Source organism: Ovis canadensis, chromosome 4 (assembly GCF_042477335.2).
Source record: "Ovis canadensis isolate MfBH-ARS-UI-01 breed Bighorn chromosome 4, ARS-UI_OviCan_v2, whole genome shotgun sequence".
NCBI classification, from domain to species: Eukaryota; Metazoa; Chordata; class Mammalia; order Artiodactyla; family Bovidae; genus Ovis; species Ovis canadensis.
This window is the reverse complement of record NC_091248.1, coordinates 59425195-59452011: the sequence shown is the minus strand read 5'-3', so window position 1 is coordinate 59452011 and position 26817 is coordinate 59425195. Positions and strand designations below refer to the sequence as shown.

The window sequence follows — 26817 nt, the reverse complement described above, 5'->3', positions numbered from 1 at the left end:
AGCTGAGAAAAGAAGAGAAGCTAAAGGCAAAGGAGAAAAGGAAAGATATACCCATCTAAATTCTGAGTTTCAAAGAATAGCAAAGAGAGATAAGAAAGCCTTTCTCAGTGATCAGTGCAAAGAAAGAGAGGAAAACAATAGAATGGGAAAGACTAGAGATCTCTTCAAGAAAATTAGAAATACCAAGGGAACATTTCATACAAAAATGGGCATAGTAAAGGACAGAAATGGTAGAAAGCAGAAGATATAAGAAGAGGTGGCAAGAATACACAGAAGAACTATAGAAAAAAGAGTTTCATGACCCAGATAGCCACGATAGTGTGATCACTCACCTCGAGCCAGACAAGTAGGCCTTACAAAGCATCACTGGAGTGCGAAGTCATGTGGGCCTTAGGAAGAATCACTATGAACAAAGCTACTGGAATTCCAGTTGAGCTATTTCAAATCCTAAAAGATGATGCTGTGAAAGTGCTGCACTCAATATGCCAGCAAATTTGGAAAACTCAGCAGTGGCCACAGGACTGGAAAAGTCCGTTTTCATTCCAATCCCAAAGAAAGGCAACACCAAAGAATGTTCAAGCTACCACACAATTACACTCATCTCACATGCTAGCAAAGTAATGCTGAAAATTCCCCAAGTGAGGCTTCAACGGTATGTGAACTGTGGACTTCCAAATGTTCAAGCTGGATTTAGAAAAGGCAGAGGAACCAGAGATCAAATTGCAGGCATCCTGCAATGATAGAAAAAGCAAGAGATTCCAGAAACACATCTACTTCTGCTTTATTGACTATGCCAAAGCCTTTGTGTGGAGAAGAAAATGTGGAAAATTCTTCAAGAGATGGGAATACCAGGAATAACCTGGGAATAACCTGCCTCTTGAGAAATCTGTATGCAGGTTAAGGACTTCCCTGGTGGCTCAGATGGTAAAAATGTCTGTCTACAATGCCAGAGACCTGGGTTCAAGCCCTGGGTTGGGAAGATCCCCTGGAGAAGGAAATGGCAATCCACTCCAGTACTATTGCCTGGAAAATCCCATGGACAGAGGAGCCTGGTAGGCTACAGTCTATGAGGTTGCAAAGAGTTGGACACAACAGAGAGACTTTACTTTCACTTTTCAAGAAGCAACAGGTAGAACCAGACATGGAACAACAGACTGGTTCCAAAATGGGAAAGGAGTACGTCAAGGCTATATATTGTCAATCTGCTTGTTTAAGTTATATGCAGAGTACATCATGAGAAACGCTGGGCTGAAAGAAGCACAAGCTGGAATCACGATTGCTGGGAGAAATATCAATAACATCAGATATGCAGATGAAACCACCCTTATGGCAGAAAACAAAGAACTAAAGAGCTTCTTGATGAAAGTGAAGGAGGAGAGTGAAAATGCTGGCTTAAAACTCAACACTCAAAAAACAATGATCATGGCATGTTGTCCCATCACTTCATGGCAGATAGATGGGGAAACAATGGAAATAGTCAGAGATTTTATTTTTGGGCTCCAAAATCACTGCACGTGGTGACTGCAGCCATGAAATTAAAAGACGCTTACTCCTTTGAAGAAAAGCTATGACCAACCTAGACAGCATATTAAAAAGCAGAGACATTACTTTGCCAACATAGATCTGTCTAGTCAAAGCTGTGATTTTTCCAGTGGTCATGTATGGATGTGAGAGTTGGACTATAAAGAAAGCTGAGTGCTGAAGAATTGATGCTTTTGAACTGTGGTGTTGGAGAAGACTCTTGAGAGTCCCTTGGACTGCAAGGAGATCCAACCGGTCCATCCTAAAGGAAATCAGTCCTGAATATTCACTGGAAGGACTGATGCTGAAGCTGAACCTTCATTATTTTGGCCACCTGATGCGAAAAACTGATTCATTGGAAAAGACCCTGATGCTGGGAAAGATTGAAGGCAGGAGGAGAAGGGGACAACAGAGGATGAGATGGTTGGATGGCGTCACAACTCAATGGACATGAGTTTGAGCAAGCTCTTGGAGTTGGTGGTGGACAAGGAAGCCTGACATGCTGCAGTCCGTGGGGTCGAAAAGAGTCAGACATGACTAAGCAACTGAACTGACTGACTGACTAGATTAGGGGTCTAGGAAAGTAGCTTTGAGGAAGTGACCAATTAAATTGAGTGTTTCATTGATTAGAATGAAGTCCAGCTCTGGGTGTCCATGCATGCTCAGTCATATCCAACTCTTCGTGACCCCATGGACTGTAGCCCACCAGGCTCCTCTGTCCATGGGATTTCCCAGGCAAGAATACTGAAGTGGATTGCTGTTTCCTTCTCCAGGGGATTTTCCCGAGCCAGGCATCCAACCCACAGCTCCTGCATCTCCTTCATTGGCAGGCAAATTCTTTACCACTGAGCCACTTGAGAAGCCTCCAACTGTGGGAATAGTTCCTAAATAACTAAATTCTTCATTTCCCATAATAGCTGGTAACATGCTTCTTACTCTGAGATTTCTCAAAGTGCCTTGTCACAAAGGAAGTAGGACAGAGAGGCACACCAGAGAATGCTCTAGGCGTTGATAGGAAAGGTTTGTACTTTGGGCTTGGTGATCGTCTACCTGCCCAGGGTCCAGATGAGTACTGACTGCACGTGGGGTGCCGAGACTGCAGCCTTAGGAGACAATTAAGTGGCTTTCTTCTCTTAAGTTTCCTGGGCTTCTTTCTAAGTTTCAGTTACTCTCTTGCCTTCGAAGCTCACCTGATTCTTCTTTCATCTGCTAAAAATGATTTCTCCCACTTTCAGTTCCTAAAAGCTTTTCTGTATATTTGCTTTCAGATTATTATGCTGATATAACCCATGGTCCTTTCCTAATGCTCAGGATTCAGCTTCATGGTGACTCTTCTGAATTTTACAATTCTACACTGAGACATTAGTGTAGCAAAAAACACTGTAATATATGATTGTTGGGTAGGTATTACAACTACAAAGTTGTATAGCTGGGTAAAAATGACTCCTAGTGGTGAAAGCTGCAAAGAGAGAGATTTCAGCCTGAGAACTGTTACCTGGAAATGTCCACTACTGGGATGGCTAGTGTGAGTCAGAACACTAGACTGCCTATTCAGTGGCTATTGCTTGATGTAACATCCAGTGTTCACTGTGTTACAGAGTACAGTTGCTGTGTTGCAGAATGTTAAAAACCTCAACGTGTATTCCCTAGGCGTTGGGCTGATGGTTTTTGGTTTGCTGTTGGGTGGCAAGGAGTTTAATGAGAGATTTAAAGAGAAATTGCCAGCACCCATTCCTTTAGAGTTCTTTGCGGTAAGTCAACTTCCAGCCACATTCACCTAGCTGTTTCTGTGAAGGGTTTTGAAGTGGGACCAGGGAGAGAGAAGTTAGACCTTTATTCTCTCTGTTCCTCCAAGAGAAGGTTGGAGTTTGTCAAGGGGAACTTTTACAAATACAGTGACAAAAAAAGAAAAGCATTAAAACATAGGCATGGGTGACTTTTAAAATATAGATGAAGACTATCCACAAAAATGTGAACGAAAATTATCTGAGTGAAATTATGGAGATTTTTCTTTCTCAGAGTTTTTATTGTCTAATTGTTTTATAATGAATATGTAATACTTTAATGACTTGAAAAAACTAAGCTGTTTCTAGTTTAGAAAGTGCAAAAGACAAAGGTTCCCAAACTTTGTTAATTCTTGGCACTCATAGGTCAAAAGAAATACCTAACTAATAGTTCCATTTACTAAGTAACCAAGTCCAAACAATTTAATGTATATTTATGTCTAACAACTTAAGAACTGTTTGTAAAAATAATGCATATAAATTGAAATAAAGTGTTATTACATTCTTAAATAACCACAGCAATATATTAATGAATTTGTGTGGCTTGTGGACACTGCACAACCCCTTGAACCTGGGAATCAGACACCACTACCCTCATTTCCTGTTCACTTTTGATTTTTGTGTAGTACTTGTTTTCTAAATCACAGTGACCAAAGGCTTTGCAAACCTTTGGTATGACTGAAACCGATGTAGTAGGAGCTAATGTGGAAACTGTGAACTACTCAAACTAGAAGTTTGCATGGTATCTGACAGGTGTCTCTATTTCCCATGAAAGTCTCACAGACCCAGTGAGCTCTCCTTGGGACTCTGAGGCACTTTGGTGTATAGTTTGGGAACCCACAAGGGAAGAAATAAAAAGGATAGGTATCTGATCCAAATTTAGCAAGAAGTTCCAGGCCCAAAACCTACCAACTGGTATAGCTCACAAGGAAGCCAGGGCCTTTGATCCTCTTCCTTGCTTTCATCTCATCTACACACAAATAGGACTGTTTCTCATCATCTCAAGACCTGTTCTATCACTGGGGTTTGACACAGATTTCCTGTTTCCTCTTGGAGAACAACAGGAGGTTCTCAGCTCCTTTGCATGGCAAAGGAGAAGGACAAGCCCTAATCATGAAGTAAATAATGAAGACTGTTTTTCCTGGCCGAGGTTCCTAGCTCTGTCCACTTTCCAGATTCCCTTTAAAGTTTCCTTCCTGTTTCCCGGAGCAATGGTTCTCCAGAATTCTTTCATTGTGGTTATGGTGAACCTGTGTTTTTTTGGTTTTTGGTTTTGGGGTTTTTTACTTATTTGTGTGTTCCTCAGGACAAGGAAGAAGGAAGCCATGCTGGAAACTTGGGAACAGTATCTGCATGACTCTTTAAGCATAAAATTTCTTTCTTATCATAAAATTGTTTGGGGTTTTGTATTCTGTTTCAAAACGCATCTGTGTGTGTTGGTAGGAAAGCTGTGGTTTAAATTATTTACCACTACATAAAGTTGATGCTCCAGAAACTTGAGCCATGTGTATCCTGTGGATTTGAATTTGGGGGCACTCCCCCAGTTCAAGATGCACAACAGATGCAGTTAAGGGTGGCAGACATTACCACCAACAAAGAAGAAGCATTTCACCATGGGGCCAGAAGCAGCCATGCCCTTGACCTCGCAGGCTACTGTGTCTGATCATGAGCTTCCTTCTTGTTGGTTCCCTGCAGCAGGCCCCTCCATGGGGGACTGGTTCCCTTCTCTGGCCACCCCTATTCCTGTGCTCCTACGTAACCTACTCGGAAAATTCTACAGGCAGTCGTTCTTTGGAATGAAGAAAGTTGCCATCTTTTTTGTTATTTTCTCTTCTTGTAGCTCACTGAGGCTTTTACTTCACACATAGACTAAATCCAGAAAACCTTATATATAAGGATGCTCAGTGACAGGCGGTTTCGCTCTGACTCTGCACAGACATGGGAGAAGACAGCCATGCTTCTGGAGGCACTGGTGGGCACCTCTAACCACCTTGGTGCTGCTGTCCTAGAGACAGAGTCCACAGGATGCTGATCCACAACTGTAGACCCAAACATGCCTTTTACAATGATACATGTCACCGTATCACCCTCACAACACATATTTCATGTCCTTTGTATATCTTGCTTGCCCTAAACGCAAAGCCAGCTCCTAGAAGGTTTTACGGCTTCTTTCTGTTTGTAGCCAACTAGCCAAATGCCTCAGGATGAAACAGAGCAAAGTAAAGAGGAAAGAATTCCAGGTCACAAGGAGACGGTAGAGTCCACTTTCATGTTGTGGAGAAGGGTCATTAGAAAAAGTTAGAAATGCTGGGAGCTAACAATAATTTTTCTTTTTAAAACTGAAAGTGTGAGAATAGATTTGGCTTGGCTAACAAGTTCTTTGAAGCTTATTTTTGTGATGTTTGAATGTTTATTTCTCAAAGTGCATTCAGGTTTGTGTCTCTTTCAGGTGGTTATGGGAACTGGCATTTCGGCTGGGTTTAACCTGCATGAATCGTACAATGTGGATGTCGTTGGCACACTTCCTCTGGGGTAGGAAAATAGTTATAAGTAACAGTGTGACTTACATAATCAGTGGATGGATATCTTATATCCCCTACTTTAGTATTCTTGAAATGAAAAATCATTTTCTCCTATATATCAAATAGCTAAGGGTTTGGGTTGTTTTATTTTTTTAGCTTGTGTATGTGTGGCAGAGGTTATTGTGGTAAAAATAATAATAATAACATAAACTTCACCATTTTAATCATTAAGTGCATAGTTCGGTATACTAAGTACAGTCACATTGTTGTGAAACAGATCTCCAGAACTTTTTCACCTTGCAAATCTGAAACTCTATACTGTTAAACAATAACTCTCCATTCTGCTTTCCCTCCAGCCCCTACTTTCTATCTCTATGAATCTGATTATTTTAGTACTCATAAGAGGAATCATATACTATTTGCCTTTTTTGTGACTGGCTTATTTCATTTAGCATAATATCATCAAGGTTCATGTTATAGCATGTGACAGGATTCCCTTCCTCTTTAAAATGGAATAAAATTCCACAGTGTGTCTGTACCACACTTTGTTTATCCTCATTGATGGACATGTGGGTTCTTTCCACCTCTTAGCTATTGTGACTTATCCTGCTATGAGCATGGGTATACAAATATCTCTTCAAGACCCTGTTTTTAGTTGTTTTGGATATACACATAGAAGTGACATTGCTAGATCATATGATAGTTCCAGTTTAATTTTTTGAGAACTTCCATTCTGTTTTCCGTAACTGTTGCACCATTTTACAGTCCCACCAACAACAGTTTTTCTTTTCTTTTTTCTTTCCTATATAGCACTTCAGTTCAGTTCAGTTCAGTCGCTCAGTCGTGTCCAACTCTTTGTGACCCCATGAATCGCAGCACGCCAGGCCTCCCTGTCCATCACCAACTCTCAGAGTTCACTCAGACTCACGTCCATCAAGTCAGTGATGCCATCCAGGCATCTCATTCTCTGTTGTCCCCTTCTCCTCCTGCCCCCAATCCCTCCCAGCATCAGAGTCTTTTCCAATGAGTCAACTCTTCACATGAGGTGGCCAAAGTACTGGAGTTTCAGCTTTAGCATCATTCTACTTGGCAGTTTTTTATTAATAGATCTCTTCCTGGGTAGCATAGGAGTTAAAAGCAAAATGACCTAAATCTGGCCTGTCACTTACTAGCTCTGTGACCTTGGGCAAGTCACACCCCTTCTCAAAGCCTCAGTTTCCTCCTCTGCCAAGCAAGCATGGTGATTAGTGACTTTCTGAGAGGTGGCTGTGAGACCTACGAGAAACAGTGCAGATAGAGCAGTCCATGTGGTGCCTGGCACACAGGGCATGGTCTAGACACGTTAACTGAAAGCTCTGTGGCTCATTATTTCAACCAGTTTTCTTGCTTTAGACCACATATTGCTGCTTTGTTTCATCTGTTTTTCTCTTATCTAATTCTACGTTTTTTTTTAAATTTTACTATTATTTTTTATATTTAAAGGAGTAAGAGTGACTACAAGCCTCTCCTGGTCTCATCTGTCCCTCTCTGATCATCCCTGGTTCACTCTGTATCTCTCTGTGTGTCTCTCTGGCTTTTTGTCCCTGGTACCGTCTGTTTCTTGCCACCCTCTCCTCTCCTTGCAAAAGAACAGAGTCAGACATTTGCCCAGATGTTGGATATTGAAAGAACCTGGCATATTCCATCAGGGCTTGCCCCAGGTACCAGCTAAGAATCTCCAGGGAAGCCCAGGGAAGAGGAGTTGCTCTCCAAGCCAAAGTTCATCCAGGGAGCAAGTGTTGAAGGAGGAAGCCTGCACTCAGCTTCAGTGAATTGCTATCATAAATGAGTTACTTATGATTCATTTAAAAGTATAACACAGTGATAATCCTTGCTTTTCTACTTGCACTTATAATTTTTTTAAGTACTTTTATACCCACCATGTCAATTGATGGCTCACAATAACACTGTTGATATGTGTTATCCTCACTTAACAGATTAAAAAGTTCATTTATTCTCACTTATTCAGCTTATATTTATTGAATGCCTATTAGGTGCTAGGGACACAGCAGTTAAAAACAGAAGTGAACATGGAAGCAAAAAAGTCTTTGCTCTCATGGAGCTGATATTCTACTGAGAGAAATAGGCAATACATCAGTAGTGAGACATGCTGTAAAACAGGGGAAGCCAGGTAAGAGACAGGAGGGGCTGAGGTTACTCTTTTAGGTAGGGTGTCAGGGAAGGTGACATTTGAGAGATGTGAGTGCGGTTCGGTGAGTCCCAGTCTGGACTCAGAACTCAGTCTTCTGATACCCAGTTGTGTGATCTTTCCATTACCTCACACCTGGGTCACTAACATAGTCATGTGATAAACACGAGTCTTTGGATCCAATAGATAACCCTATTCAATAACTAATCACAAGTAACTTACATGGTGAATTTTCACACTTAGATTTCTCCTTTTTAAAATTCACATGCTGCCATAATTCCTACCTAATACCTTCCTTTCCCTATTGCATTATACCCAAATATGCTTTCCCTCTATTAGTAAAAGCTAAACCTTAAAAAAAAAAAAAAAAGTACCATTTTGGAACTTGGTTTCCCAGAAACCTTATCTTTATGGAACTTTGCTCAAAACCAGGCAGGAAACCAATAATGCCTGTCTAACATCCTATCTATGTACAGTCATACCACTTCAGTGGTATATGAGCCTCATTGCCGAACAACAGTGGTTTATTTGCTCACAGTTTGTTCATGTAGGTGAGGCTCAACTGAGTGTCTCACTTGGGGTCTCTCAAGCAGCCACAGACTCTAAAGGGATGACTGGGGCTGGAGGAACCAAGAGGACTTCTATCTAACAGCTCAGCTGCAGTGGCTGGAACAGCTGAGGGCTAGCTGGCATCTTCTCTCCACATGGGTCTCCAGCAGGGTAGTCAGGGTCTCTGTGTGTCAGCTCAGGGCAACAGGACAGAAAAGCAGAAGCTGCCAAGTGGCTTACCGCACTCATTGCTCCCACCATGTTCTGGTCAAAGCAAATCAAATGGCCAGCCTGGATTCAACTAGAGGGGAAACAGACGGCATCTAGATATGGGAGCAGCACACACACGTAAGGGAGGAATTGTTAGTGATTGTATTTGAAAACACTGCTGTAACTACCACACTTAACCACACGCACACACTTCAATACACAATACAGTGTCCAGAAATTGATAGATGACTGTTAAAAGATCCCATTCATGGCGATATATCAAGTTCCTTGGTGTACTTCTCTTAATTCATTGCCGCATGCATTCTTTTCTCATATTCCTATTCCTCAGACCCAAACCTGCCGCCGTGCATTCTCTCCTGATTAATACTCATGCAGCAAAGTTGCAGGGAAAGACAGTAAGTTCTATAGTCAGACCTCTCGGGTCTGATTCCAGCTCTGTCTTCAGCAGATCACTTAACTCCGCAAATATCCATTTTTTTCACCTATACATTGGGATAATAATGACACCTATTTAGAAGGGTTGTTGTAAGGACAAACTTGAGTTTAACACATACTAGGTTCCCTTCCTTTGCTCCCCTCCCTTTCCCTTACCCCAGAGCCTGAGACAACCCCTTCATCACTATGATATGACACAGCATGAGAAATAACATGGAGAGGCAGGTCCTTCACAGTTTTTGTTGAACTTGGTAGATGAGTCATTTGATCTTGGACAAATTGCTTGACCTCACTATGCCTCATTTTCCTCATCTGTAAAATGGGGATTATAATGGTGCCTAGCCCACAGTGCTATTAGAGATAGGTAAACACAGAACTTGGCACAAAAAGAAGCACCTAATAAATGACTATAAAAATATAATACTGTGCATCCATTAATTGATGTTATTATTTAGCCCAATGCCTTGAATTAGAGCAAGTGCCTTTGAAAACCTCTGTTGCCCTTTCCCCCATACGATTCCAGGGAATACCTATTCTGTTCTTTTAGGACAAAGGTTCCAAACTATAGGAATGGACCACAAAATTAGGTTCCCCATTAGGAAGCTCCAGGAGTCACATTTATGGCCCCTCCAGACTCCTAGGGTTCCCAGGTGAGACCCAAGAAGTATAATCTGCTGCTGCTCCTTTCCCATGTTAGAAACTCACCTAAAGGGATGTGGGGAAAAAAGCAGAGTCCTTACATCAAATAGCAAGGGAGAGCAGTGAGTATCCCTGGTGTTGCCTGCTGCTGCTAAGTCGCTTCAGTCGTGTCCAACTCTGTGGGACCTCAGAGACGGCAGCCCACCAGGCTCCCCCATCCCTGGGATTCTCCAGGCAAGAACCTTGGAGTGGGTTGCCATTTCCTTCTCCAATGCATGAAAGTGAAAAGTGAAAGTGAGGTCGCTCAGTTGCTCAGTCACTGAATCGTGTCCGACTCTTAGCAACCCCATGGACTGCAGTCTTCCAGGCTCCTCTGTCCATGGGATTTTCCAGGCAAGAGTACTGGAGCGGGGTGCCATTGCCTTCTCCCTGGTTTTGCTTAGACAGTAGTAATTCTCCAATGCCTTGTCCAGCTCCCTCCTCACCTCAGTTTTGGTTTGAATGTCTTGTGGCATCTGAGCGCTTCACTAACCCTCTCTTCTTCCTATTCTTGAGTCTTACTTATACCTGCCATACCGGAGCTGTGAGGTATGGGGTTACTCCTTTTCTAAATAAAATGGCATTGGATCTCTGCTGATAACCCATTCGGGTTGAAAGCTGACACTCTGGGGGTGGGGCCTGGAAAGAACCTGTGCTTCAAAGAGGGCCCTGCTTTTTGCTGAAACAAGTACCCAAGTGCTGATTACCTCATCTGCAGATAGTGCCCCTCCCGCCACTAAAATGCCCCCTCTAGCTGCATGGTTTTTTCCAGTGGTCACAACACCCAGGTTAAAGTCGGCTTCACGTTTCAGGCTGCTACCTCCAGCCAATCCAGACACCAGCCTCTTCCACCTTGTGTATGTGGATGCCATTGCCATAGCCATCGTTGGATTCTCAGTCACCATCTCAATGGCCAAGACCTTGGCAAATAAGCATGGCTACCAGGTTGATGGCAATCAGGTAAAAATAATTAACTTCCTGCAGATGCTTCCTAGCGGTATGGTCATCTTACTCTACTGTGGGAGGCATTAAATCATCAGAACACTGAGGTACTGAATCCTACCTCACCTCATCAGCAGGTGAAATCTCCACTCTGAAGTTTACAGTTTGCCAAACTCCTCTAGGTGCTGTCCCTACTTTAAAGCTCACAGCTTGAGAATCTAATATTTTTCCAGAACCATTTTTACTCTACTCAGAAGCTTTCTCTTTGTTCATTAAACTTTGAGTTTATGATTCTTCACTCAAATATATTATTTGCTGCCTTCTTTTATAAGATAGCTGCAGATAAATTATTTAATCTGAATACCATGAGGCATTAGTTTAGCTTGAAGTGTTACTGTAACACTGGGTAGTTCTAAGAGGAGACTAGATGTTCTATGTTTGTATGAGACACAGTGATCCAACTAGGAAGACCAGAAGTTGCCCTGAGATAAGGACTCACTCACTGGTCCAAAGAGGACACTGGCATAGGTTCCTGGATGAACATGAGCCCAGACATTTAAAAGATGCCAGTAGTCCTATCCACCAATAATTTTCTCTTAAACATCAAAAATATTTTGTCCCTGTTGCTGTAGTTTTCTTTAAAAAACAAAAATATTCATTGTGTAGAGAATGTGTTTAAGAACGAGGGGGCTAGGTGATGATCACGGCATTTATCTCTAACGCAATAAAAATTCAAAATGTTTTTCTCCCACCTTAAATTATGCAATAATTCCTATTTTGAATTCATGCTAAACAAATTTTTATATCTGGAAAGAGAATGAATAGATGGCCCGTACTGTTGAAGATGTCCATTAAATGGGTCATCATGCCTGTCTTCCTGAAAAATAACTAACCTCTTTTGTGCTTTCCTTCCATATGGAAAAGGAGCTCATTGCCCTGGGACTGTGCAATTCCATCGGCTCACTCTTCCAGACTTTTTCAATTTCATGCTCCTTGTCTCGAAGCCTTGTTCAGGAGGGAACTGGAGGGAAGACACAGGTGTGTATGCAGCTGGCCCCTAAGGTCTGGTGATTTGGGTGATAAACTAATCTCCTGATTGTATTCTGCCTGAAGATCCATGCTCCAGTGAGCTGTGTATGAATCAGAGAAAGGCATGATTGGTTGAAGCAAATCACAAGGAACTGAATCTACAGAAAAGGAGTATATTCCCCAGTCAAATAAAAAAAATTAACATTTCTGGCTATGAGTAAACTTCAAGGTTCAGACATAGGATGTTGTCATGAAAGCCTGAGAGTGAGTGTGGGCAGATTGCCAGCCCCGTTCCGTAGAACTTTCTGAAGTGATGGAAATATTTGATATTTGTGCTCTCCAGTATGGCAGCCACTAGTAACATGGCCTTCTTGAACACTTGAAATGTGGCTAGTGCAACCAAGACCTGAATTTTTAATTTTATTTAATTTACTTTTTACAATTGAAATAACCACACGTGGCTACTGCAAATGGACAATAAAGCCATGTCTGAACTCTTCTGGCCCCTGTGTGTCTTATGTCTGCACCATATATGTCCTTTTCTCCACCACTGGCATGGGCATTTCATTCAGAGTATTTAAGCATTTCAGCTTTTGTTTAAAGGCTAAAAGACTTCCTGGTGGCTCAGCTGGTAAAGAATCCGCCTGCAATGCGGTAGACCTGAGTTCAGTCCCTGGGTTAGGAAGATCACCCGGAGAAGGGAACAGCTACCCACTCCAGTATTCTAGCCAGGAGAATTTCATGGACTGTATAGTCCATGGGGTCACAAAGAGTCAGACATGACTGAGCGACTTTCACCTGAAGGCTGTAAGAGGAACCAAAACCTCAGAAATGGAGTGGGAAACAGCTACAGGTTTATGTAATGGTATGGATGACTTATGTGAAGCCATATCTTTCGATAGTGATTTTCAAGAGACTAAGAGGAACCTATGTCCCACTTCTCACTCAAGTCTCCTAAAAGCCCCTTCCATGTGTCTTTTCTCATCCAGCTTGCAGGTTGTTTGGCTTCATTAATGATTCTGCTGGTCATATTAGCCACTGGATTTCTCTTTGAATCACTACCTCAGGTGTGTACCCTGGACTTGGTGAGAGGTTTTTCCATGTGTAGAGATTTTACAGTTTTACTAGTTGACATTTTTGTGACTCTCTTGGATTTTTACTACTACCCTAGTAGGGTAGTAGCAAAAAGGGTCAACACTAGGGTCAATATCCTCTTCTACAATCTGCCAATACCTGGGACCTACGGGAAGCCTTCTCAGCATCTCTGGTTCTGTTTCCTTATCTGCAAAGCAGAGGTTTGGGTTTGGCTTATTTCCAAGGTCCCTTCTGTCTGATCTTTTATGACCTTATACTGCTATTAAAAATTTGAGATGGTCTACACTCATAAAACATTTAACCTAGTAGAACTTAGGAATGATATAGAGTATAAAACTCATGATGCAGGAAGACCATGGAGGAAATCATTCCTCGAGTACCATTTAATTCTAAACCTCTTGGCCACCGTACAGGTTTGCTACTAGTAAACCTGTTTTCCAGGGCCTGTTTTAGCTAACCAAGTCCTGAAAATCCAGGTGTTCTTGGCTCAAAACATACCATCACTACTGTGTAGGAAGTGAGTGGATAGAGGATGTGGGGAGGGCAGCAGGAGGACAGTGAGGAGCCAGCAAGGCCCCTGAGGACACAGTGTGTCCAGGGGGTCTCCGGACACAAGAGGGGAGGCATGTGTGGATGTGCTGTGTTTCAGGCTGTGCTGTCGGCCATTGTGATTGTCAACCTGAAAGGAATGTTTATGCAATTCTCAGATCTCCCCTTTTTCTGGAGAACCAGCAAAATAGAGCTGGTAAGTAACAAAGGTGATTGTTAGGTGAGTATGTCATAGCAACAGATGAATTGTTGCTGGTAAAAATGTGAGAAAGATAAGTTACTGTGGCCAGTTATTATATGCAGTATCCAGTTAAGTAAGGCTAAGTACTGTGTGTGTGTGACTCAGGAAGTTTTTCCAATGATTCTACTTATAGCTCTCTGTCTTTTGTTTAGACCATCTGGCTTACCACTTTTGTTTCCTCCTTGTTCCTGGGACTGGACTATGGTTTGATTACTGCTGTGATCATCGCACTGCTGACTGTGATTTACAGAACACAGAGGTGAGAGCACATATTGGCTTGGGTGTGTTTCCTGCCTGACACTTCAACAGTGACTTTAGATACAGACCAAAGCAGTAGATAAAACATGGCCCTTCCCTTCAAAAAGGCTTCACTCTCCTACGAATGATAGATTCATGATGATGATGATGATGATGATGATGCTAATCATGGTAATGAAGTCATGGTGGCATTAAATTATTGTGGTTATGTGCCTGGCTCTGTGCAAAGATCCACACTTTGTATCATTTCATCCTTATAGACTGATGACTGTTAGCATCCCCATTTCACAGATGTGGAAACAGGGGCCTAGACTGATTAAGATCATACAGCAAGTGGTAGACGATGATTCAAATATGAGTTTTTGTGAATCCAGAGGCTAATTCATAAAGAGCATTTTATAATCCATCTTCAAGAAATTGAAATACATGATTATAAGTGCTTCAGTAACCATAAGCAAGGTACAGTGATAATAAACATAAAAAATGGCCAGATAAAACCCCATCAGAGTTCAGAAAGAGAGACTTTCTTGCTCCTTGGGGTGATTAGAAAAGAAACAAGGAGTATTTAGACCTGAGGTTTATCAGTGCACTCCAGCTGGTCAGGAAGACCTTTTCCGCATCTGTCTGTTGAAACCCTCATACACTAAGACCCCACTCACCCAGCCAGAGAGCTCTCATCCTCCCCTGTGTGCCCACAACAGTGCCTTGGTCCTCCAGCACCTCACATGTCTCCAGGTTACTTGTGTTTTGTGTGCTCCATATGCTAAGTCACTTCAGTTACATCCAACTCTTTGCTACCCCGTGGACTGTAAATCTCCAGGCTCCTCTGTGCATGGGATTCTCCAGGCCAGAATACTGGAATGAGTTGCCATCTCCTCCTCCAGGGCATCTTCCCGACCCTGGGATCAAACCCTCATCTCTTTTGTCTCCTGCTTTGGCAGGCAGGTTCTTTGCCACTGCTGCCACCTGTGGTCCGTGTGTTAACCCCTACTCACCCTGCCCCCTGGCAACTAGATTGCAACATACGGACAACGTTTTGAGTCTCTTTTAAAAGGTTTTCTCCTAACTGTGAACTCAGCTGAGAACCTTTCTTCTTGTCTACAGTATCAGTCCTTGGTGTTATATTTGTCCACAGTCATCACTAGACTGTGAGCACGAGCAACTTAATTGTAGAGGTGAGATTCCTGGAGCCCAGAACCAGCACATGATTGTGTGTTCACTGAATGTTTGTTGAGGGAACCCACCTAGAAAAACCTGTGACATTTCCGCTATGGATTCTAACTCACAAAGCAGTTTACTTACATGCTGAGGAATACCAGAGCATGGTAACGAGGCCATGAAATGTCAAAGAAAAGACCTTGAGTCATATTCTGTGTCTGCCAAGCTCTCTAACTTGAACAACTCACCTAACCCCACTGGACTTCAGTTTCTTTTCTACATGATGGCAGAAATGAACCCAGGATATTTTTAATGGGCTATAATAAGGTAATATCAGGTGTTTAAGAAATAGTACCTATCATCATTTCACTGTCTACTTTGAGCCAGACTGTAAAGATATAGAAATTTGTGTTCTTGAAAAATAATGTTTAAAATCTATTCATTTGGGATTTCCTTAGTGGTCCAGGAGCTAAGACTCCACACTCCCAGTGCAAGGGCCCTGGGTTCAATTCCTGGTCAAGGAACACAAAATCTCACATGCTGTGAGTGAGAGTTCACATGCTGCAACTGAAGATCTCACACACCACTATGAAGATGAAAGATCCCGCATTCCACGACTAAGACCCAGCACAGCCACAGAAATCAATAAGCAATTTTTAAAAATCTACTCAGTCGCTATTATTTTCTCCCATTCTGAGGGTTGTCTTTTCACCTTGTTTATAGTTTCCTTTGCTGTGCAAAAGTCTTTATGTTTAAGTAGGTCCCACTTGTTTATTTTTGTTTTTATCTCCTTTATTCTAGAAGGTAGGTCGCAGAGGATCTTGCTGTGATTTATGTCATAGAGTGTTCTGCCTATGTTTTCCTCAAGAGTTTTTTAGTTTCTGGTCTTATGTTTAGATCTTTAATCCATTTTGAGTTTATCTTTGTATATGCTGTTATGAAGCGTTCTAATTTCATTCTTTTACACATAGCTGTCCAGTTTTCCCAGTGCCACTTATTGAAGAGACTGTCTTTTCCCCATTGTATATTCTTGCCTCATTTGTCAAAAATAAGGTGCCCATAGGTGCATGGGTTTATCTCTGGGCTTTCTGTCTTGTTCCACTGGTCTATGTTTCTGTTTTTGTGCCAGTACCATATTGTCTTGGTGACTGTAGCTCTGTAGTATAGTCTGAGGTCAGGAAGGTTGATTCCTCCAGCTTCATTCTTCTTTGTCAAGATTGCTTTGCCTATTCGAAGTCTTTTGTGTTTCTATACAAATTGGGAAATTTTTTGTTCTAGTTCTGTGAGAAATGCCATTGGTAATTTGACAGGGATTGCATTGAATCTGTAGACTGCATTTGGTAGTATATTCATTTTCACAGTATTGATTCTTCCAACCCAACAACATGGACTATCTTTCCATCTGTTTTACATCATCTTTGATTTCTTTCATCAGTGTCTTAATAGTTTTCTGTATACAACTCTTTGATTCTGTAGGTAGGTTTACTGCTAGGTATTTTATTCTTTTTGTTGCAATAATTTTCTGATTTTTTTGTTGTTAGTGTGTAGGAATACAAATAATAGCAAATGAAACAACTGATGAAGCATTAATTTCCAAATTATACAAGCAGCTCATGCAACCCAACACCAGAAAAACAAGCACCCCAATCAAAAAGTAGGCAGAAGATGACCTAAACAGACATTCCTCCAAAGAAGACATACAAACACATGAAAAGATGCTCAACATCACTCATTATTAGAGAAATGCAAATCAAAACTACAATGAGACACCATCTCACACTGGTCAGAATGACCATCATCAAAAAATCTACAAACAATAAATGCTGGAGAGGGTGTGGAGAAAAAAGAACCTTCTTTCTCTATTGGTGGGAATGTAAATTGATACAGCAACTATGGAATACAGTATGGAAATCCCTTAAAAAACTAGAAATAAAACTACCATATGACTCAACAACCCCATTTCTGGGCATATACCCTGAGAAAACCATAATTGAAAAAGACACAAGTACCCCAGCTATTTAGAGTACATAGGACATGAAGCAACCTAGATGTCCATAAACAGATGAATGGATAAAGAAGCTGTGGTACATATATACAATGGAATGTAACTCAGCCATAAAAAGGAACACATTTGAGTCAGTTCTAAAGAAGTGGATGAACCTAGAGCCTATTATACAGAGTGGAGTAAGCAGAAAGAGAAAAATAAATATTAACACATATACATGGAATCTACAAAAGTGGTACTGATGAGCCTGTTTGCAGGACAGCAGTTAAGACGCATACATAAAGAACAGACTTGTGGACACAGAGAGGCGGGGAGGAGAGGGTGGGACAGATCGAGAGAGCAGCATGGAAACATATACACTACCATACGTGAAACAGCCAGCCAGTGGGAATTTGCAGTATGACTCAGGGAACTCAAACCAGCGCTCTGTGACAACCTAGAGGGGTGGGATGGGGTGGGAGGTGGGAGGGAGGTTCAAGAGGGAGGAGAGATATGTATACCTATGGCTGATATATGTTGATACATGCCAAAAACCAACACAATATTGTAAAGCAATTGTCCTTCAATTAAATATAAGTTTTTAAAAAATCTATTCACACTAAACCTAAGGAAACTCCTATGCTGATTTGAGATTTTTGTTTTCTCCCCACACCTTCTGTTGATCGTCCAACCTCTTGCTCCACAAGTCAGTTCTCTTATTTCAAATAAAATGAAAATCCCCTCTCCTGTTTTAGAATTAGAGCAGGAAGATAATTCTGTCTACTGAGTGACATGAGATCATGTCCCAGACATAGTTTGAACTCTGCACAGTTCATTTTTCCTCCCATCTTTAAATCCCTAAGTCTTTCGTCTGTAACAGATTGTGTGTGTGATATGTGGATGGTATATACGAGCATGTGTGTAGTGTTATGTGTGTGTGTGTGTGGTGTGAGGCATATGTGCTGTGTATGTAAATTGTGTATGTGTGAGGTGTATGTGGGTGGGGGGTGTGAGATGTGTTAGGTTTGGAATGGTACGGGGAATGCAAATATAAGTGGAGCCCTTCTGAAAAGTGACCATAAAAGGACCAAATAAATGAAAAGAGAAAAGAACCAAATATCCCTGAAGTCACTAGCAAATCCATACAGGATTTGCAGATGTGCAGAATCTTGTGTTTCCATCACTACCTGAGCATCAGCATGATAGTATTTTAACATACTCCCTCTCTGTCTGCAGTCCAAGCTACAAAGTCCTTGGGCAGCTTCCTGACACTGATGTGTACATTGATATAGATGCGTATGAGGAGGTAGGTCCTTTTTTCTATCATTTTAAATGGTTGTAAGCATATGATGTGATTGGCTTATCAAGTATTATTTTTACTCAGGATACAGAGTTAGGGGTGGAGATGTGGGAAGTGTGGTGATCAGAGCGAAAAGTCTGAATTTCCATTTACTGTCTGGATTCAGTTTTATAGCTTATACTATACATCAGTTACACAGCCTGTTAATATTATTTTTCCTCTTTTTTAATGAGGATAAATATATATTCTTGGACTTAAAGTATATGTTTACAAAATACCAAGACTGTTTGCCAGGGTGGTCTGTGTGTGTGTGATTTCCTTCTGATGAATTCAAATGGGTGATAAAATTCTGATATTAACCATGTACAATGTAGGTGGGGGAGCTGTGGAATTCTCCTACTTCATTTTTTTTTTCTGCTTCATTTTTAGTGGTTAAAACTATGGCTTAAAATATCCTTGACTTTGAATTTTCTTTTCTGATGTGGAATCTCTTATGTAGAATCTTTTACAAAGTCTTAAACTGGTTTTGTCTGATTGTTTTGTGTTTGGGAAGAAGTTATCAGACTCACTGCAAGATATTAATAAATTAGACTTGTGGTAGGATTGGTATATTTTCCCCCTTCCAAAGAATCATGTGCTTAATTACCTGTTTCCAACTGCATTCCAGAATTTCACGAGGCTTCTTGATAAAATTTTCACCTGAGTCTGTTCTGACTCCTACCTACCTTCTGTGAATAAGCCAATATAAACTTCTGTTCTTTTTATGTGACTGCTTCTCAGTTTGAGTGGCAGCTCCCCTCTCCTAGATTCGCTTTTTTAATGTTTTTCAGTTTCTTCTTTGTATTTTATGGTAAAAAAAAAAAAAGAAAGAAACAAAGACTTTTAAAAGAAATGGGAAGATGTGCATTTTTAAAGGCCTTCCATTCAACATGCCTTCCTTCAGAACATGAGTAAGTCAGCTAGACTGACATTCAGTTCAGTTCAGTCACTCAGTCGAGTCCAACTCTTTGCGTCCCCATGAATCACAGCACACCAGGCCTCCCTGTCCATCACCATCTCCCGGAGTTCACTCAGACTCACGTCCATCGAGTCCATGATGCCATCCAGCCATCTCATCCTGGGTCGTCCCCTTCTCCTCCTGCCCCCAATCTCTCCCACCATCAGAGTCTTTTCCAATGAGTCAACTCTTCGCATGAGGTAGCCAAAGTACTGGAGCTTCAGCTTTAGCATCATTCCTTCCAAAGAAATCCCAGGGTTGATCTCCTTCAGAATGGACTGATTGGATCTCCTTGCAGTCCAAGGAACCCTCAAGAGTCTTCTCCAACACCACACTTCAAACGCATCAATTCCTTGGCGCTCAGCCTTCTTCACAGTCCAACTCTCACATCCATACATGACCACAGGAAAAACCATAGCCTTGACTAGACGGACCTTAGTCAGCAAAGTAATGTCTCTGCTTTTGAATATACTATCTAAGTTGGTCATAACTTTTCTTCTAAGAAGTAAGCGTCTTTTAATTTCATGGCTGCAGTCACCATCTGCAGTGATTTTGGAGCCCCCCAAAATAAAGTCTGACACTGTTTCCACTGTTTCCCCATCTATTTGCCATGAAGTGATGGGACCAGATGCCATGATCTTCATTTTCTGAATGTTGAGCTTTAAGCCACCTTTTTCACTCTCCTCTTTCACTTTCATCAAGAGGCTTTTTAGCTCCTCTTCACTTTCTGCCATAAGGGTGGTGTCATCTGCATATCTGAGGTTATTGATATTTCTCCCAGCAATCTTGATTCCAGCTTGTGCTTCTTCCAGCCCAGCGTTTCTCATGATGTACTCTGCATAGAAGTTAAATAAGCAGGGTGACAATATACAGCCTTGACGTACTCCTTTTCCTATTTGGAACCAGTCTGTTGTTCCATGTCCAGTTCGAACTGTTGCTTCCTGATCTGCATACAGATTTCTCAAGAGGCAGGTCAGGTGGTCTGGTATTCCCATCTCTTTCAGAATTTTCCACAGTTTATTGTGATCCACACAGTCAAAGGCTTTGGCATAGTCAATAAAGCAGAAATAGATGTTTTTCTGGAACTCTCTTGCTTTTCCATGATCCAGCAGATATTGGCAATTTGATCTCTGGTTCCTCTGCCTTTTCTAAAACCAGCTTGAACATCAGGGAGTTCACGGTTCACGTATTGCTGAAGCCTGGCTTGGAGAATTTTGAGCATTACTTTACTAGCATGTGAGATGAGTGCAATTGTGCGGTAGTTTGAGGATTCTTTTGCATTGCCTTTCTTTGGAATTGGAATGAAAACTGACCTTTTCCAGTCCTGTGGCCACTGCTGAGTTTTCCAGATATACTGGTATATTGAGTGCAGCACTTTCACAGCATCATCTTTCAGGATTTGAAATAGCTCAACTGGAATTCCATCACCTCTACTAGCTTTGTTCGTAGTGATGCTCTTTAAGGCCCACTTGACTTCACATTCCAAGATGTCTGGCTCTAGATTAGTGATCACATCATCATGATTATCCAGGTTGTGAAGATCTTTTTTGTACAGTTCTTCTGTGTATTCTTGCCACCTCTTCTTAATATCTTCTGCTTCTGTTAGGTCCAGACCATTTCTGTCCTTTATCGAGCCCATCTTTGCATGAAATGTTCCCTTGGTATCTCTAATTTTCTTGAAGAGATCTCTAGTCTTTCCCATTCTGTTGTTTTCCTCTATTTCTTTGCATTGATCGCTGAGGAAGGCTTTCTTATCTCTTCTTGCTATTCTTTGGAACTCTGCATTCAGATGCTTATATCTTTCCTTTTCTCCTTTGCTTTTTACTTCTCTTCTTTTCACAGCTATTTGTAAGGCCTCCCCCGACAGCCATTTTGCTTTTTTGCATTTCTTTTCCATGGGGATGGTCTTGATCCCTGTCTCCTGTACAATGTCACGAACCTCATTCCATAGTTCATCAGGCACTCTATCTATCAGATCTAGACCCTTAAATCTATTTCTCACTTCCACTGTATAATCATAAGGGATTTGATTTAGGTCATACCTGAATGGTCTAGCGGTTTTCCCTACTTTCTTCAATTTAAGTCTGAATTTGGCAATAAGGAGTTCATGATCTGAGCCATAGTCAGCTTTTGTTGACTGTATGGAGCTTCTCCATCGTTGGCTGCAAAGACTAACATTATTTTATTTAAACCCTGTCAAAGGGTCCTTGGCAACATCTGTATTAATTTTCAAGTTGGAAAAGGGAGATAGTTGAAGTTTTGATTCTGAAATATTTCCATATATTAAATTCACTAACATTTTATTTTTCAGGTCAAAGAAATTCCTGGAATAAAAATTTTCCAAATAAACGCCCCAATTTACTATGCAAATAGTGACTTATATAGCAATGCATTAAAAAGAAAGGTGAGTCACAAGAATTAAGAGTGATTGTTTCTGAGGACAGAATCTAAAGATTGATAGGCATGTGAGGGTCACTTACATGTCTCTATATACCATTTACACTATTTCATTCTCTCCATCTCTATTTTTTTAATTATAGTAGAATATAACTTAAAATTTATCATTTTAATGATTTGCAATTATACAAGTTAGTGGATGGGATTAAGTACTTTTCAATTGTTGAGTAACCAACACCACCATTCTTTCTCTTTTAATATATGCATATAGTTGTTTCAGAAATATTTAGAAAAAAATTATGTTTCTTATTCTTGGGAATATATGGATTCCTTTGGTCATGATTAGTACTTCACCCCACACTATCCACTAAAGAGGAAAACCTCCCAGTCAACCTACACAATCTCTTAAATATAAAAAGCTGAGAGATCTAAGTTTGTAAAACACTACTTTAAAATTCTTTTTAGGGACTTCCCTCGTGGTCCAGTGGGTTAAGACTATGCTTTCCAGTGCTGGGGATGTGGGTTCGATTCCTGGTCGGGAAGTAAAGATATCCCACATGCCTCGTGGCCAAAAACCGAAGCTTACAACAGAACTAGTATTGTAACAAATTGAATAAAGACCTTAAAAGAGTGGTCCACATTAAAATTCTCTTTAATATTTAGCTTCTGGCTGTCTTGAATCAAGACCAAGAATAAGAAAAGTTACCAATGTTCTTTTAATGAGGGAGTAACCCAGTTCAGGGCATTTGAGAAAGAGGTAGAGCAAGGGTTAGGGTGATAACTTGGCATAGAAAATAATCAGATGGAGAGAATTAAAGATTAATTGCTTTGGGTGGATTCTGGGAGCAAGAAGTGATTGTTGCATTTATTGCCCTCTGTAAAGACCGGAGTGAACCCTGCCTTCATAATGGGAGCAAGAAGAAAGGCGGTGAGGAAATATGCTAAGGAGGTCGGAAATGCCAACATGGCCAGTGTGACTGTAGTCAAAGTGGTGAGTAGTCCCTGCACTGGTTTCCTTTGTCTCTTGATCTGCGTGCTCCCCCTTTACTCTTGATCTGCGTGCCCCTCACCTTTTAACACAGCGTGAAGTCCCTAGAAGAGGAAAGCTTAGAAATAAGGTAAGTATCCTTGATATATTAAAAATACATAAGAAGGTCAGTTATGAGAATGCTTCTGAAATAAGTAGTGATAGGAGCCAGGAAAATGTGATTTTTACAAGTGAAAATCACATAATACCTTAATAAATGTTACTATTATTACTTTGTCAGAAGTTCATTCAGCTGATAGTGGAAAAAACCCTCAAAGACTGGTTTTTGCTGTTTGGTCTTATGGTAACTGTGGTCTGTCATGTCGAAATTAATAAGACTATTTTAGAAGTGAGAGGAAAATGGATATGAATAGTAAAGAAAGTGGTTTCATTAGTGGAAGAGAAGGAAATAAAGGAAGAGGAAGGAAAAAATAGAGGAAGAGAAGAAAAAAAAAGAAAGCTAAAACTGACTATTGTGTACATATCCTTTTTTGTCATATACAAGGCTGGAATATAGTGAGTAATTTAGAAGAGATCTGCTATAATCAGAAACTGGAGAATATAAGGACTAATTTTTCTCTCATAAATCTTTCTCAGAACCAAAATATGAGTTGTTTATAGAATTCTGGTTTGGTTTGATTTTGACATAGGATGCTGAAGTAGATGGAGAAGATGGTACCAAGCCTGAGGAAGACGAGAATGAAATTAAATACCCCCCAATAGTCATCAAGAGCACACTTCCTGAGGAACTGCAAAGATTTATGCCCCCAGGGGATAACATCCACACCATCATTCTGGATTTTACACAAGTCAATTTTATTGATTCTGTTGGTGTAAAAACTCTGGCAGGGGTAAGCATCATCTTCAAGGAGTCTTTTAAGGATAATATCTCTGTGCCCAGAATCACCATCAGTTAAATCAGAAAACTGAACTAGGGTTTTCAACTCTCAAAATTTGGTTGCTGTTGCTTTTGTTTTTCAACTTTTCGTTGTTAAAAAGAACAAAAATATACAAAAGTAAAGAGCAGAGTGTAATGAACCCCCTGTAACCATCACTCAGCTTCAACAATTATCAATTCATGACCAGTTTTGTTTCGTTTATCCCCCACACCCACTTTCCCCTCCTATTTTGAAGCACATCTCAGTCATCATATAATCTATAAATATTTTAGTATATATCTCTTTGAGAAGATTTTTTAAAAGTCATCACCATAATGATTTTATTATACTTGAATAAAATTTAACAAGAATTCTTCAATGTTCCAAGTCATCACTGTTGATATAAAAATCAAACAAAATGCAAATTTTAAATTAGTTCAAAATGCATAATTTTTGAAGCAAAGTCACTCAAGTGCATGAACCAGAGCATCTTATATCACTAAATACATATTAGTAGAAAGAAACTTCTCTTGATACCTCACAGAGTCAAGAGAAACTAAACTTTTACTTCAACGTTCTTACAGATTGTGAAAGAATATGGAGATGTCGGTATTTATGTATATTTAGCAGGATGCAGTGGTGAGTACAATTTTAGAATGGGGAGGCATTTTATTTATTTATTTCTAAAACACAATTTATATTACATTTATTTATAATAATTTTTGTTATAAAAAAACTAAACCGCATCCATGAAGAGAAAACTTCATCTTTCTGCATCCTTGGGGGAGGCATTTTAACATTTTGGTTTTGTTTCTTTTTTTTAATAACTACACTTAGAAGAGTTTTCCCTTAATTTTAGTTTTGGTGAAAATGAAAATTATTCTTCTGAAAATTACTCTGAAGCTAAGCTTTGAAATTAGCAACTTAACAGGCACTAACATTCCTGGGTTACTTGTGGCAGGCCTCTGCACTGGAGTTTGAGGAAAGGAGCTTGTAAATCATTGTGAAGGAGTTGTGGTTTTTTCAGTAATCACGTATTTAATGGCTGCCATAACAAAGTTATATAAAATCAGTTAAGTGTTTTACCATGCAATGCCTGTTATTCATAATATAAATTTTGGTTAAAACAATACTTGAAAATTAAATCCACATAAAGGCTTCACTTTTCACCTACCAGAATGGTAAAAATCGGAAATGTTTGACAGCAGGCTCTATAGGCTCACTATGGGAGGATAGGAACCCTGACATTGCTGGTGGGAGTACAAACTGCAGCAGCTGCTGTGGAGAGCAGACCAGCATTTTCTTTCCAAATTACAAATTCATTTTTACCTTTAACCCAGAAAATCCAGCAACATGCTACACACACTCAAAATGACACATTACATGATTAATCATCACAGTATACAAAAACAAAAGGCCAAAATCAGTTTGTGTCAAACAGAAGGGGCCAGTTAAATAAACCATACATAGAACACTGTGTAATGGTAAAAAAAAAAAAGAAAAGAAAAGAGTGAAAAGATTAAGTAAAAAATCCCAAATTTTATATGCATGTACATATGCACATGTATACGTACACATACATACCAAAAGATGATGCTATCTTTGGGGTAATGGAAAATAATAAATATATACTTATATTTACATCTGCATAAAGATGCACTGTAAGAATACACAAGAAAATAATAAAAGTGGCTTCCTTGACCAGGGGAGTGATGTCATGAGGACAAGTATTGTGGTGAGATTTTTTACTTTATATCATTTAAATATTTTATGTGAAAGTGTTTTTTTTTTAATGTATAAGACTGACACCCAGAGTGTGGGCTAACTTTCCCTTTTTCTTTTATAGCCCAAGTTGTGAATGACCTCACTCGAAATCGATTCTTTGAAAATCCTGCCTTACTGGAGCTGCTGTTTCACAGCATTCACGACGCAGTCTTAGGCAGCCAAGCCCGAGAAGGGCTTGCTGAACAGGAAGGCTCGGCTCTTCCTCCCCAGGAGGACTCTGAGCCCAACGCCACTCCCGAGGCCTAGGCGAGGAGTTCAGCCTGCCATGGGGTATGAGCCTCTCGTGATTGTTAACCTACATGCTTTAAATACTAGACTCTAAGTTGTTGTGGTTTTTTTTTCCCCCTGAGGGTAAATACTAGTAGTCAAGGCTTGATTTGGAGGGTGAATGGCACACAGCAAGATGTATCTTACTTGTATTTTTTTTAATTGACTATTTCAAAAATGTTAGCTTCTTGCCTGCCTTTATTGTTCAATGACATTTCTGTTACTTTTTAGTATTATCTTTGTGAGCCAAGCACTTAAAAATTTATTTAAGTACTTTATCCACAAATCAGGTATGCTGTCACCAGATGGGTAGCAGTTCTTAGTTTTTCTTCTTGTTGATCTACAGACTTTCTATAATCAGTTACTACACAGAAGTGGCGAACTCACAATTTTTTAGAAGTTCTTTTTTAAAAATAACTATTTATTGTTATAGAAGCAGTATAAGTACATTGGGGAAAATTAGAAAAGATAAACAAAATTAAGGAAAACCTTACATTACCATCAAAGATTATAGCTAACACTTTAATGTGTATTCTTCCAGATCTTTTTCTATTCATATAATTTATATCTTTTAACCAAAATAAGATTATACTCTATGTAGTGTTCTGTAACCTTTTTTTTTTCCAGTCCACAATCTCTGCTTTCTCATTCTGAAACACATTTATTTACCTCAGACCATATTCAAAGTTCCCCAACTGTCCCCACATTTGTAGTTGGTTTATCCAAGCTAGTATTCAGTTGTATGTGACCTTACACTACAAATGGTCATGTCCCTCTAAGTCTCAGAAGTCTATCTTAACCTAGCACTGTCCCTTTATTTATGACATGGACTTGTTAAAGGGAGTTGGAGCAGTTGTGTAGAATCCCATCTTGTGAATGTGTCCGCTTGCTTTTTCAAGGTGTTATTTAGCTTGTCCCTCCATTTCCTGAAGTACCTATAATCTAGAAGTTGTATCTAACTAAAGCCTTCGCAAATTTGAGTAAAACATTTTTTTTTGCTAG

General features: G+C 40.2%; 1 protein-coding gene across 2 annotated transcripts in view; it reads left to right on the top strand.

Annotated features, from left to right (window-relative positions):
• The window catches only part of SLC26A5 (solute carrier family 26 member 5), a 70209-nt gene that overhangs the window by 39841 nt on the left and 3551 nt on the right, over positions 1–26817 (top strand). The window contains exons 7-19 of one of the 2 annotated variants that reach the window (XM_069587825.1): positions 3120–3272; positions 5755–5837; positions 10721–10868; positions 11775–11888; positions 12869–12946; positions 13624–13719; positions 13917–14023; positions 18401–18470; positions 21773–21865; positions 22742–22849; positions 23536–23736; positions 24348–24402; positions 25610–25818. In XM_069587825.1, the coding sequence (XP_069443926.1) occupies positions 3120–3272; positions 5755–5837; positions 10721–10868; positions 11775–11888; positions 12869–12946; positions 13624–13719; positions 13917–14023; positions 18401–18470; positions 21773–21865; positions 22742–22849; positions 23536–23736; positions 24348–24402; positions 25610–25794 (1491 nt within the window). In that variant the 3' untranslated portion in view covers positions 25795–25818. Of the gene's footprint in view, positions 1–3119; positions 3273–5754; positions 5838–10720; positions 10869–11774; positions 11889–12868; positions 12947–13623; positions 13720–13916; positions 14024–18400; positions 18471–21772; positions 21866–22741; positions 22850–23535; positions 23737–24347; positions 24403–25609; positions 25871–26817 lie in introns of those variants that run through there. The other variant, XM_069587824.1, reaches the window with a different exon arrangement.